General features: G+C 38.6%; 1 protein-coding gene across 1 annotated transcript in view; it reads right to left on the reverse strand.

Annotated features, from left to right (window-relative positions):
• Positions 1-14,944, reverse strand: part of ELMOD2 (ELMO domain containing 2) — a 48,588-nt gene that overhangs the window by 22,609 nt on the left and 11,035 nt on the right. Inside the window, exons 3-4 of the mRNA XM_007941204.2 lie at positions 8,847-8,944; positions 7,098-7,227 (exon numbers count right to left, since the gene is read on the reverse strand). Coding sequence (XP_007939395.1) covers positions 7,098-7,227; positions 8,847-8,944 — 228 coding nt within the window. The remainder of the gene's footprint in view (positions 1-7,097; positions 7,228-8,846; positions 8,945-14,944) is intronic.

Here is a 14,944-nt window from a genome sequence, read left to right on the forward strand (position 1 = left end):
TCTTCCTTGTAGGCATATGGATATTATCCTATCACTGACAGCATTGTACTTCAGGGCAGATCTTGAAACATCCTTTGTGATGATGAATGCTATGCCATTCCTCTTCAAACTGTCATTCCCGGCATAGTAGATCACATGGTTGTCTGATTCAAAATGGCCAATACCAGTCCATTTCAGCTCACTAATGCCGAGGATATCAATCTTTATGTGTTCCATTTCATTTTTGACAATCCAATTTTCCTAGTTTCATACTTCGTACATTCCATGTTCCAATTATTAATGGATGTTTGCTGCTGTTTCTCCTCAATTTGAGTGGTGCCACATAAGCAAATGGAGGTCTCGAAAGCTTTACCTTATCCACAGCTGTACGGCTGATTTTACTCTGATAATGCAGGTCTTTTCCAGTCCTACTTTGAGAGCTGTCTAAGCTAAGTGACTCATCTTCCTCCTTTGTATTGGACAATGTTTCTGGACTATTCATAAAGTTGGGCAGTAATGTATCAGACAGTATTTCTCTGCTATTCATAAGGTTTTCCCTAGCCAATTCTTTGAGAATTGGATGGCCTCCTCCTTCTTCCTAGTCTGTCTCAGTCTGCAAGCTGGGATGATACCTGTGTACCATGTGCACCCACTGGTTTTGAAACACCAGTAGCACAGCCTCAAAACTTACAGCGACATATCACCATAGTAGGACAAACTGACAGACAAGTTTGTCTCCCTTAGCTGTTGGAAACCCCTCCAACCACCCTTACCTGGATCCCTGCAGCTAACTCCTTCATCTGTTCCAGTCCCCTTTGCCTTTTCTGTCCTCTGCCTGCTTCCTGCCTCGCTGCTTATGGTGGGTGGCCTGGGTTCCTTCTTCTCACCTGGGTCCCTGCAACTGACTCCTCGATCTGTTCCTATCCCCTTTGCCTTTTCTGTCCTCTCTCTGCCTTCCTGCCTCACTGCTTGTGGGGCGTGGCCTGGGTTCCCTCTCCTCACCTGAGTCCCTGCGGCTGACTCCTTGATCTGTTCCAGTCCCCTCTGCCTTTCCTGTCCTCTCCCTGCCTTCCCACCTCGCTGCTTGTGGGGGTGGCCGGGGTTCCCTCTCCTCACCTGGCTCCCTGCAGTGGACTCCTCGATTTGTTCCGGTCCCCTTTGCCTTTTCTGTCCTCTTCCTGCCTCCCAACTCGTTCCTTGTGGGGCTTTGCCTGGGTTCCCTCTCTTCACCTGGGTCCCTGTGGCTGACTCCTTGATCTGTTCCCTTTGCCTTTTCCATCCTCTCCCTGCTTCCCACCTCGCTGCCTGTTCTTAGGTCCCTGGAATCCAAATGGGAATGCTATCACTTTTAAATCCAAAATGGTTGCCACTTATAAACATTCAAAATGGCTGCACCCACGGTCACTTTAAATGTCCAAAAATTGTTTGTAGTATTCTCTTATGATTCTATTTCTATAGGATCAGTTGTAATGTCCCCATGTTCCTTATTTTAGGTATTTGCATCTTTTCTCTTTTTCACTGAGTCTCCCTTTTGTATTTCCATTCTCTATTTCATTAATCTCTACTCATATGTTTATTACTTCTTTCCTTCTGCTAGCTTTGGACATAGTTTACTCTTCTTTTTGCAGTTCTTCAAATTATATATTTTATTTCATTTTATATATATATAGATACATAGATGGAGCTCTGGTAGTATAGTGCCTAAAGCACTTGACTGCTAACCAGTAGGCTGGCAGTTCAACTCACCAACCACTCCTCAGAAGGAAGGTTGGGCAATCTACTTCCATAGTGATACTGCCTTGGAAACCCAAGGAGGGGTCGCTAAGAGTCAGGTCCAACTCAGTGGCAAATAACAACATATATTATCTTTGTTGCTGCTCTTCAGAAGACACAAAGCAGACCACACACCAAATCAATTATTTCTACATGTATAATTCAGTGACATTGATTATATTCTCCAAGTTGTACAACCATTCTCACCCTCCATTTCTGAGTTGTTCCTTCCTCCTAAATTTCCTGTCTAATTTTTTGAGTTATTGTTGTAAACTTGATCTCATATAGATGTATCTTAAAAGAGTATAAAGCTCAAGGCAGGTATTCTCTACTAGTTCAGGTTAACTATCATTTGGTTTTAAGAAGACTTGGGGGGATATTTTTGGTTTAAAGTTTAAAAAATATCTCAGGCAGGAGTTCATCTCATCTCCATGGCTCAAGATTGGGTTTCACAAGAATTTGAAATTCTGTTCTCCTCCTTTTGATCAGGATTATTCTTGTTGTTGTGGTTGTTATATGCCATTGAGTCGGCCCCGACTTATAGCGACCCGTCCTGGGGTTTCCGAGGCAGTATCACCACGGAAGTAGATTGCCCTACCTTCCTTCCGAGGAGTGGCTGGTGGGTTTGAACTGCCAGCCTTCTGGTTAGCAGTCAAGTGCCTTAGGCACTATGCTACCAGAGATCCTGGATTATTCTGTGTTCAGTAATGGTACTTGAGCACCATCCAGCTCTGGTCTCACGGCAAAGAAGGCAGTTGTTCATAGAGGCAATTTGCCACACATTCCATTTCCTCCTCCTATTCCTTAACTTTCCTTCCTCCTCTGTTGATCCCAGCAAATAAGACCAATTGTTGTACCCTGAATGGCCGCTTGCAGGCTTTTAAGACCTCAAGTGCTATGCAATAAAGTAAGGGGAAGAACAGAAGCACTAAACATTAAGCCAATTATTAAGCCAATTAACTGGGATGTCCCATGAAACTATAACTGTAAACCTCCAAATCAAGAGGTGGTTGATCATACATAAGCAGCCTCAGCATCTACTCTTTGTGTGTGTTATTGTTGTAAATATACCTATCACACAGTTTTTGCCAAATTTTTACAAGTGTATAACTTATTTACAGCACTTACATTAATCAGCTGCACAACTCTATCATTAATCAATGAAATTTTAAAGTTAGGTTATTGATTTGAGATTTTTTAAATGTAGCTGTTTATTGCCATAATTTTCCCTCTGAGCATAACCTTCACTGTATCGCATACATTTTGGTATGTTGTGCTTTCATTTTCATTTGACTCATTTCATTTCTCTTTTATTTCTTCTATGAGCCATTGTTTGTTTAATAGTGTATTGTTTAATTTTTACATATCTGTGTACTTTCCAGTTGTCCTTCTGTTAATTCTAGTTTCATTACATTGTGATCACAGATACTTTGTATAATTTCAGTCTTTTTTAATCTATTGAGAATTGTTTTGTGAGCTAGCATATGGTCTATTTTGGAGAATGATCCACGTACACTGGAATCCCTCTACTCGGCACATAATACACTGAAATTCATGTGCATTATGTGCTGTTCTATATATGTCTAATAGGTCCCGTTGGCTTATAGTGGTGTTCAAATTCTCTGTTTCCTCATTGATCTTCTTTCCAGATGTCCTGTCCACTACTAAAAGTGGTATGTTGCTATTGTTATTTGCCGTTGAGTTGGACCCGACTCATAGAGACCCCCTCCTCCTTGGGTTTCCAAGGCAGTATCACTATGGAAGTAGATTGCCCAACCTTCCTTCCGAGGAGTGGCTGGTGGGTTTGAACCACCACGCTTCTGGTTAGCAGTCAAGTGCCTTAGGCACTATGCTACCACAGTTCCTAAAAGTGGTCCAGAACTGTCTATTTTTCATTTGAATTGTCAGTATTTGGGGCTCTGATGATATATGCATGTATAATTGTTATTTAATGATTAATTAATTGACCCTTTTATCATTGTATAATGTCCTTATTTGTCTTTATAACAGACTTTGACCAAATGCTATTTTGTTTGAAATCAATATAGCCATCCCAGCTCTCTTTTTGTCACTATTGCATGGAATTTTTTTATCCCCTCATCTTTTCACTTTTGATCTATGTGTGTCTTTGGCTCTAAGATGTGCCTCTTGTAGAAAGCTTATAGACAGATTCCCTACTACCACCACCAATCCATCTGCCATTCTCTGACTTTTGATTGCAAAGTTAATTCATTTATATCTAAGGTAATTACCAATAAAATATAAGGAATACTTCTGCTCCTTTGTGATTGCTTTTTGTACGACCATCATTTGTGTTTAGTTCATTTATTTTGTAGTGAGACATTCTGATTCCCTTCTCATTTCCTTTTGAGTATATATTTTAGATTATGTGTGTGGGGTTACTCTGAGGATTACATTCAACATCTCAAATTTTAACAATCTAGTTTAAACTGATACCAATTTAACTTCAGTAACATAAAAAACTATTCTCATACCATTCTCTCCTCCTTTTTATGTAGTTATCATAAATTAATCTTTATACATTTGGAGCCCAGTAACTGAAATTTACTGAAGAATTGTATTTGATATATTTGTCTTTCAGAGTCATTTAGAAAATAACTACTAAAGTCATTTGCCCATGAGATTACCTTTGTGGAAGATTTTTCTTTTCTACACTCCTCTTCAAGTTATATCTAATGTTCTTTCAGTTCTATCTGAAGGATTCCCTTTAACATTTCCTGTAGTACAGGCCTAGTCATCATGAATGTCCCCAGCTTTGGTTTATTTGGGTGTGTCTTAATTTTGCCCTCTTTTTTTTTGTGATTTGGGTGAAGGTTTACAGAGCAAATTTACTTTCCATACAACGGTTCACATATACTTTGTCTCATGACATTGACCACAGTTTACCACAGTGCAACAGCTCCCCTCTCACTTCCTCCCCATAGTTACTTGCCCTAATTTTTAAAGACAGTTTTGCCAGATATAGAAATCTTGGTTGACAGTTTTTTACTTTCAGCACTTTAAACATAATATTCCACTGCCTTCTTGTCAAGGTTTCTGACAAAAAATGGGCACTTAATCTTACTGAGGATTCGTTATATGTGACCATTCCTTCTCTCTTGCTGCTTTCAGGATTCTCTATATTTGGCCTTTGAATATTTGTTATAATGTGCCTTGATGTGAATCTCTTTTGGTTATCCATTTGGAATTCAATAAGCTTCTAGGATTTGTAGATTCATGTCTTTTGTAAAATTTGGAAAATCTTCTGCCATTATTTCCTCAAATACTCTTTCTGTCACTTTCTCTAGCTTCTCCTTCTGGGAATCTCATGATGCATATGATAGCTCACTTAGTGGTATCCCCTAGTTCCAGCACACTTTGCTCAGCTGTATTGATGCTTTCTTCTTTTTGCTCTTCAGCCTCAATAATTTCAATTGCCCTATCCTCCAGTTCTTCCCTCTTCTAGCTCAAATCTGCTATTGATAACTTGCACTGAATTTTTCATTTCAGTTGTATATTTCAGCTCCAGTAATTCTGTTTGGCTCCTTTTTTTACAGGGTCTCTTTATTGATATTCTTTTTGTTTACATATTATTTTCCTGGTTTTCTTAGGTCTTTTCCAAAGTTTTCCTGTAGTTTTTGAGCATTTTTATACTGCTGTTTAAAGTCTTCTAATCTGTCCATAATCTGGGCTTCCATAGAGACAATATTTTCCCTTTGTTTGTTCTTTCGAATGGACAATCATTTTGTTTCCTTGTATGTCTTGTGTTTTTTTGTTGAAGTTGGGACATCAGACTATTACAGTGTGTTAGCATTGAGCATGAGTATGATTTTTCAATTTCCCCATGTATATATAGGGCTTTTGAAATCACTAATTTGTACAAGAAACTCTCAGCTGGTCATAGCTTTCCATCTTTGCCATTTCCACCTCCACCCTGTGTGAGTCCAATTAAGATCAGATGAAGGCTTGAGTCCTTCAGGTAGCTCCCAGACAGATCAGAAAAGAAACACTGAACAGTCCACCAAAAAAGTCTGCCATACTCACTCCAGAGCCAGAGACTGGGGACCTATCTTTGAGAAGGTAAGCCAAAGGCCAACTCCACTGTAGCTGCCAAGTGTTGCACCAGGAAAGTAAGAAGTGTGAACAGTAGAAAAACAAGTTTTCTGACTGATTAAAAGTCATCTTTTTCTATTTTTCAGGGTACAGTTAGTTGCTGCAATTCTCCACATACTTTTCAGAGTTCCTGCAGAGCTGACATTACAGATTTCTAGTTACTTTTCTTAGTGCTGATGTGAGAGTGTCAGGATCTTAGACCTGCTCATGCAGCCATCTTTCCAGAAGTTGCTACTGTTTTTAAACAGTGTCTCTTACTGTGGGTCAACAACATTTAAAAAAAAAAAGGTTCCAGACTACGCTAATTTAAATATATGTTTCTTTCCACAGTACCTTTGTTGTTGTTGTTATGTGCCATAGAGTCAGCCACGACTCATAGCGACCCCTCCTTGGGTTTCCTAGGCAGTATCACCACGGAAGTAGATTGCCCCATCTTCCTTCCGAGGAGTGGCTGGTGGGTTTGAACCGCCGGCCTTCTGGTTAGCAGTCAAGTGCCTGAGCCACTATGCTACCAGAGCCTAGGTCCAAGTGTAATGTGGTCTTTTCTCCAATTTTAACATTTAAAAATTAAATTAAAATAGGTCTAATGGAAGGGCTTAGTGTCTAGTCCAGGCCCTACTTCTAGAACCTAAAGCAAATCAATTCATTTCTGGGCCTTAGCTTCCTCATACTTTAAGTAAAGAAACTGGACTAGATGATCTCTAAAGCTTATTCCAAGTCCAATATTCTTTAATTTCATCACCATTTTGTCCTTATGTATTTATACTTAAGAAATATTAAACAAGAAATTCCAAATATAGATCTTTATTTTCTTAATGTTTAAATTTATTGTGGCATTATTTGGCAACTAACATTCTATAACTCCAAAAGATTTGACATAATAATCTAAAAGGGACATCCACATTCACAATTTGAAGGTAAACTGAAAAAGCACCTTATATGAGCAATTTATATAAAAAGTAAGTGGAAAATCTGAGTTTGAGGATTCATTAGATATCTCCTTATAAGCTTATAATTTATTTCACAATGAAAAGAAATAAAATTTTAATATTCATCAGAAAATTGCAAAAATAGTTAGCTAAAAATTTTTCCATATCAATGATTCTCTGAAAAGCTAAAGAAATTAAATAGCTCTATAAGCCTCTAGAATTTCTACTATGATCTTACCCAGCTGAAGCATGATTTATTTTTCTAGTGTTCAATAACTCCAAATAGAGAAAACAAAAATTTACCTTGAGGAGTAGCTTTTCATGTTGCAAGTTATCAGAATCATATGGCTTTTTTCTCTCATTTTCAACATCCATATAAAGCTGTTTATAACCAGATATCTGTAGTAAGCAAGCCTTCATGCAGATTTTAAAACTGAAAATAATAAAATTATTATTGTATAAATCCTATCTTATCACAATAGAGTAACACCTTCCACAGCCTGTAGCTCATATGTCTATTTAGAAAGCATTTCCTGCCAGTAAGCACCAAGAGCCTCCTTAAACACAAAGCATTATACTAAGTATTATGCAGAATATAGTAAAACAGGGTCTAAAAAGAGGATAAGACATGTAGGAATTGCAAACTTTGCAAATTACAAGCATTTGTTCACGTCCATTTTTCAAGTTTGCTCTGGGTATTCTCAGAGATTCCAAATGTTTATTGCCTGAGGTCAACAAAAGACCTAATTTTCCAAATACATAATAGAGAGCTGCATGGCAGGCGATGTCAGTTCTCCCAAATACCACAGCTTATCTTCCCTGTAGCAACAAATTCTTTCTTAAGATTTTTAATCTATTAATGTCATCCCTAATAAAGCTTGAACACTCAGAATTCTAATCCTCTTCTTTCTCCATCAACAATAAATCTAAAAAGGTACTCAAGTTCTTATCCAGGATATCTCTTAAATGTCCCTCAAAGTAAGTTTCATATCTCCATTTTCCCTGCTGTATAGATGCTTTTGTCATTTCTTGTCTGAATGGCTCACGTACTTCTCTATCTTTATTCCTACTACCAGCATTCTGCATCCCCAAACTTATCTTCCATCTTTCTAAAATACAAACATGATAATGTAACTTGTTTACTTAAAAAAACAGAGAACAAATTATCTCATTCCTTCAGAATTACATTTAAGACTTTGCAATGCATCTCCAATTTTGCATTCTATTCACTTCTCCAACCACTGCTCTATATATATTCAGCGTTCCAGACACAAAGCATTCCTTATAGTTCCCAGATATTCTTGTATTTCTATTTCTCTTTGCCTTGCTGGCACTGTCTTCTACAGAAGGTCCTCTTCTACTCATTTATCAATGTCCAGTTCAAATGTCACCTTACAATTCTCCCCTGTACTCTTCCTGTACCAGCCAAAATAACTTGCTCTTTCTTCTGTATCAACAAAGAAAATGGTGAATGAGGAGACAAATTGCTAAATACTATCTCAATGTACTAATGCTGAGAACACAAAAACCTAAATGAGAAAACACCACTCTTCTTAAGGAACTTAGAATTCACTTGGGAAGAAAAACAGTAAATCCGTGGCTACAATATAATGAGTTAAACGTTATGCTAGAATGCTCTATGTGTGGACAGAGCAAAGGAACCTAACTCAGACTAGAAGATCCAAAGAGGACCTTCATGGAGTAGGAGACAGGAGTGAAATTTTAAAGGATAAGTATATAGTAGATGAAGCTATTTAACTTTGGGAAAGTAATATTAAGTTATATTAAAGATGACAGATAATATAATGGCAATAATACTCAACTATGAAGCAAAAGATAGGGGTTTTAGTCTTGCTTTCATCATAGTTATATAATATTGTACAAGTTACCTCTCCACTCTGGATTTATATTCCTTATCTAGTGAAATGAGAAGACTGAATTAGATGATTTCCACAACTCCTTCTGCTTCTGACAGTTCAAATGTGTGTGAGATCTCTGTAACTCAACGGAAACAACTCTGTAATAAAAAAGAATACTGTAAAAACAGCATACCTGGCATCCTTCTCAGGGTTAATATTCTTTTCCTTCATTATATCTTGTACACATTTGTCCACTTCACTCTGCAAGACATGTGTAGCTTCCTGTAAAACCTATTGATGTGAAAAAGAAGTTGAATAAAAATATCCCTTGTAGTTGAAAAATAGTAAATTTTGAGGCATTTAATGAACTTTACAATTCATATATTAAAATGAAAACTAAAAACAAATTTGTTTCAAATTTTCTCTAGGGCTGAAATTATTTAAGTATAAATATTTGTTGATAAAAGAGAAGCAGCAGGATGGATCTAATATAGGCTTTCTTAACAAAAAAATCAATATGCTCTCAGATAACCAGTTGCCATACAGTGTGCTTATGAAATAGGTATTTTTCATAAAATTTTAAAATTACATTATAAAAATATATGTAGAAAAAAATTAAAATGCAGAAATCAACACAACCCTGGTGGTGCAACAGTTAAGCACTCGGCTGCTAACCAAAAGGTTGGCAGTTCAAACCCACCCAGGAACTCCATGGGAGAAAGACCTGGCAATCTGCTTCCATGAAGATTATAGCCAAAAAAACTTTATGGGGCAGTTCTGTCACCTGGGGTCACTGTGAGTTGGAATCAACTTGATGGCACCCAACAACAACAACAATTCTCCCACCAGAGATAGCCACTAGTAACACACTGGTGTACCTTCTTTTGGTTTTTCTATGGATAGAAAACAGAAAAAACACAGGTCTATAAATGTCCACTGCATCTTTCAACAAGCAAGTTCACACCTCCCTTATCCTTAAAAAGTTTAACTCTTACCCCCCAATAAGCTACCATAAAGATCCTTTCTGATATCCTCTATACTCCAGGCAAACTGAATTACTATGTTATTTTCAATCACACCTACAGCTATGACTCCACTTATTCTGAGCCTTTCATCTGGAATGCCCCACTCTCCCATCTCTAAACATAAATCCTCATTTTTAAAACTAGCTCAAATGCCAGGTCCGATAAACTTTCCCTGATTTCATTTAATTTGAAGTAACCTTCCCACTCCTGGAATCTTCCTAATAATTTATCTGTAACCTTTTCTTGAGTCATGTCCAACTCGTTGGCACATAACAACAGATGGCAATGACATAATAAGATTTAAGAAAAGGTTGTTGTTGTTGTTGTTGTTATGTGCTGTCGAGTCAGACCCGACTCATAGCGACCCCTCCTTGGGTTTCCGAGGCAGTATCACAACAGCAACAACCTTTTCTTAAATCTTATTATGTCATTGCCATCTGTTGTTATTATGTGCCAACGAGTCGGACACGACTCATAGTGACCCCTCCTTGGGGTTCCAAGGCAGTATCACTACAGAAGTAGATTGCCCAACCTTCCTTCCAAGGAGTGGCTGACAGTTTGAACTGCCAGCCTTCTGGTTAGCAGTCAAGTGCCTTAGCTCCTCACTGTCATCTAGTCAATTCTGATTCATAGCAACCTGATAGGGCATAGTAGAACTGTTCCATAGGATTTCCAAGGCTGTAATCTTTATGGCAGCAGATTACTTTCTCCTGTGGAGTGGCTGGTGGGTTTAAACTACTGACCTTTCGGTTAGCAGCCAAGTGCTTTAGCCACTGTGCCACCACTGTTCCTTCTCTATTATTATAGTTCTTTTTATATATTAGGTGGTAAATTCCTTGAAGATACAGGTTGTATGTGGCTCATCTTTTCATATTTTGCATGTAATAGATAATTCCCAAATAATTATTGGAGATACTCAATAGATAAAAATCTTAAGGAGAACTGTTTCAGTAAAAGACATATAAAGCAATGTATAAAATTATTTAAAGGAAGGAAGGCTCACTTTCCAAAGAAAATTAAAAGCTAATAAGGAAAAGGATCAAAGCTTCTAATAATCAATTAGGATGCAAATTGAGATAATCCGGCTACAGGAAATATCTTGAAGATTAAACACCAGCAGAAGTAAAAGGGCTGGTTTCACCATGAGTACAAATGTGAGAAACATCATTTTTTCAGTTTAGAGAATGCATAAAGAAACAAAGTATGGCCCCAGAACAGAAGCATACTAATCAGTTAATACAAAGGTTCTCAAAGAATTGCTTCTGACCAGCAGGAGCAGCAACATCATTTGAGAATGTGCTACAAATGCAATCAGATGGAGTAAGAACTCTGGTGCTGGAGCCGTCATCTTTGTTTTAACAAGCCTCGGGGGCATTCTAATGCATGCTCAAATCTGAGAACACTGTTGTTGTTGTTAAGTGCTCTCCGGCTGGCCCCAATTCATAGCAACCTTATGTACAACAGAACAAAACACTGCCCAGTCCTGTGCCATCTTCACAGTTTTTGCTTTGCTTGAGTCTCCTGTTGAAGCCAATGTGTCAATCCATCTTGATAAGGTTCTTCTCCTTTTCCGTTGACCCTCTACTTTACCAAGCATGATCTCTCTTCTCCAGGGACCAGTTCCTTCTGTCAATATGACCAAAGTACATGAGATGAAATCTGGCCATTCTTGCTTCTATGGAGCATTCCAGCTGTACTCTTTCCAAGACAGATTTTTCATTCTTCTGGCAGTCTGTGATATTTTCAGTATTTTTCACCAACACAATTCAACACATCATTCTTTAGTCATTCTTATTCATTGTACAGCTTCCACATGCATGTGAGGCTATTCAAAATACCATGGCTTGGGTCAAGTACACCTTAGTTTTCAAAATAACCAAGACACCACAATACACAAACTGACAGACTATTGTAATAGACCTGAAATATAACATTCTCTCCAAGTATATCTGCCACAACTTACAATACTGTTTCTTTGGGAGAATGTAACCCAAGTTTGAATTAAAAGGATTATGTGAATGAATAAGGAGCTCTGGTGGAAGAGTGCTTAAAGCATTTGGCTGCTGATCAAAGGTTGGCATTTCCAACCCACTAGCCTCTCTGTGGGAGAAAGATGAGGTAGTTGGCTTCCGTATAGATTTAAAGAACTGGAAACCCCATGAGGCAGTTCGAATCTGTCCTAAAAGGTTACTATGAGTCAGTACCAACTTGATAGCAGTGGGTTTGGATTTTCTTGGTGGGTGGATAAAGCAAAAATTTTTAGAATCAGAAACATGTTAGCTTTCTGGACGTGTAAATTTCATCTAAAATAAAAGGAATATTATCACTTTCTAAGTATTCTGAACATGAGAGTAGGGCTCTTGGATTCCTTCAATATTCATGCATATGTTTGAGTTAATTTTACCAACAGCATTCATAAATAAAAGTTGCAACTAAATCAGTAAAGCAATATTTTTCAGGTAGCCCTCAAAAACATAACTGGTGTGCTTTGTTTCTGGTATAAATCAGTAACTTTTATCAGTGCTGTTGTTGTTACGTGCCATCGAGTCATCTTAGACTCATAGGACCTAATATACCACAGAACGAAAAACTGCCCAGGACTGTGCCAGCCCCATGATCTTTGCTATACCTAAGCCCATTGCTGCAGCCACTGTGTCAATTCATCCCGTTGAGGGCCTTCCCCTTTTTCATTGTCCCTCCAATTTGCCAAGCATGATATCCTTTCTCCAGGGAATGGTCCCTTCTTACAACATGACCAAAGTAGGTGAGACAAAGTCTGGCCATTCTCACTTCCAAGGAGCATTCCGGCTGTACTTCCTCTAGGACAGATTTGTTAGTTCTTTTAGCAGTCCATGGTACTTTCAGCATTCTTTGCCAACACCACAACTCAAAAGAATCAATTCTTCAGTCTTCCTTTTTCAATGTCCAGCTTTCACAAGCATATGAGGTGACTGAAAATACCATGGCTTGCGTCAAGTGCACCTTAGTCTTCACGGAGGTATCTTTGCTCTTCAGCACTTGAAAGAGGTCCTTTGCAGCCGATTTGCCCAATGCTGTACGATGAATGATATCTTGACTGCTGCTTACATTAGTGTTGATTATAGAACCAAGTAATATGAAGTGTTTGACAACTTCAATCTTTTCTCCATTTATCATAATGCTGCTTATTGGTCCTGTTGTGAGGATTTTTGTTTTCTTTATATTGAGGTGTAATCCATATTGCAGGAGCTCTGGTAGCATAGTGTTTAAGGCATTTGACTGCTAACCAGAGGGCTGACAGTTCAAACCCATCAGCCACTCCTCGGAAGGAAGATGGGGCAATCTAATTCTGTAGTGATACCACCTCAGAAACCCAAGGAGGGGTCAGTATGAGTTGTATCTATCTCAAGGGCAGTGAGTTTGGTTTTTTGGTTTTGAATCTATACTGCAGACTGTAGTCTCCAATCTTCATCAGTAAGTGTTTCAAGTCATCCTCACTTTCAGTAAGCAAAGTTATCTCATCTGCATAATGCAGGTTGTTAATAAGTCTTTCTCGAATCCTGATGCCACAGTCTTCTTCATATAGTCCAGCTTCTCAGATTATTTGTTCAGAATACAGATTGAATAAGTATGGTGAGGATACAGCCCTGGCACACTCCCTTCTTGATTTTAAACCATGCAGTGTTCCCTTGTTCTGTTCAAACAACAGCCTCCTGGTCTATGTACAGGTTCCTCATGAGTACAGTTAAGTGTTCTGGAATTCCCATTTTTCTCAATGTTATCCATAATTTGTTATGATCCACACAATCGACTGCCTTTGCAGAGTCAATAAAACACAAGTAAACATCATTCTGGTGTTCTTTGCTTTGAGCCAAGATCCATCTGACATCAGCAACAATATTCCTCATTCCACGTACTCTTCTGAATCCAGCTTGCATTTCTGGAAGTTCTCTGTTAATATATGCTGTAACCATTTTTGAATTATCTTCAGTAAGATTTTTCTTGCATGTGATATTAATGATATTGTTCAATAATTTCCACATTCTGTGGGATCACCTTTCTTTGGAATGGATACAAATATGGATATTTAATGGTCAGTTGGCCAGGTAATTGTCTTCCAAATCTCTTGGCATAGCCAAGTGAGTGCCTCTAGTGTGGCATCCATTTGTTGAAACATCTCAGTGGGTATCCCATCAATTCCTGGAGGTGTATTGGAGCTGTTCTTCCTTCCATATAAATTTGTTAACTCTTCTAGCAGTCCATTGTTGTTGTTAGGTGCCGTCGAGTCATCTCTGACTCATAGTGACCCCATGCACAGCAGAACAAAACACTGTCCGATCCTGTGCCAGCCTCAAGACCCTTGCTATACCTGAGCCCATAGTTGCAGCCACTGTGTCAATCCATCTCATTGCAGGCCTTCCCCATCCTCACTGACCCTCCACTTTACCAAGCACGATATCCCTTTTCAAGTAACGGTTCCTCTGACAACATGACCAAAGTAGGTGAGATTCTTGGCCATTCTTGCTTACAAGGAGCATTCTGGCTGCACTTCTTCCAGGACAGATTTGTTAGCCCTTTTAGCAGTCCATGGTACTCTTAGCACTCTGCTCCAACACCACGACTCAAAAGCATCAACTCTTCCTCAGTCTTTCTTATTCATTGTCCAGCTCTCATATGCATAAGAGGCGACTGAAAATACCATGGCGTGGGTTAGGCACACCTTAGTATTCAAGGAGAAATCTTTCCTCTTCATCACTTGAAGGAGGTCTTTTGCAGATTTACCCAATGGAATACATCGTCTGATGTCTTGACTGTTGCTTCCATTGGTGTTGATTATAGAACTAAGTAATATGAAATCCTTGACAACTTCAATCTTTTCTCCATCCATCTTAAAGCTGTTTATTGGACCAGTTGCGAGGATTTTTGTTTTCTTTATGTTGAGGTATAATCCATATTGCAGACTTTAATCGTCATCAGTAAGTGCTTCAGGATAGCCTCACTTTCAGCAAGCAACATTGTTATGATCCACACAATTGAATGCTTTTGCATAGTCAATAGAACATAAGCAGTCCATAGTACATTCAATATTCTTTGCCAACACCAGAAGTTAAATGTATCAAGTCTTCTGAGGTCCTCCTTATTCACTGTCCAGCATTCACATGCATATGAGGCTACTACTGAAAATACCTCTGGTAGCACAGTGGCTAAAGCACTTGACTGCTAACCAGAAGGCTAGCGGTTCAAACCCATCAGCCACTCCTCGGAAGGAAGGTTGGGCAATCCTACT

This window comes from Orycteropus afer, unplaced genomic scaffold, assembly GCF_000298275.1.
Source record: "Orycteropus afer afer isolate SDZICR_OR568_19922 unplaced genomic scaffold, OryAfe1.0 scaffold00076, whole genome shotgun sequence".
Classification (NCBI taxonomy): Eukaryota; Metazoa; Chordata; class Mammalia; order Tubulidentata; family Orycteropodidae; genus Orycteropus; species Orycteropus afer.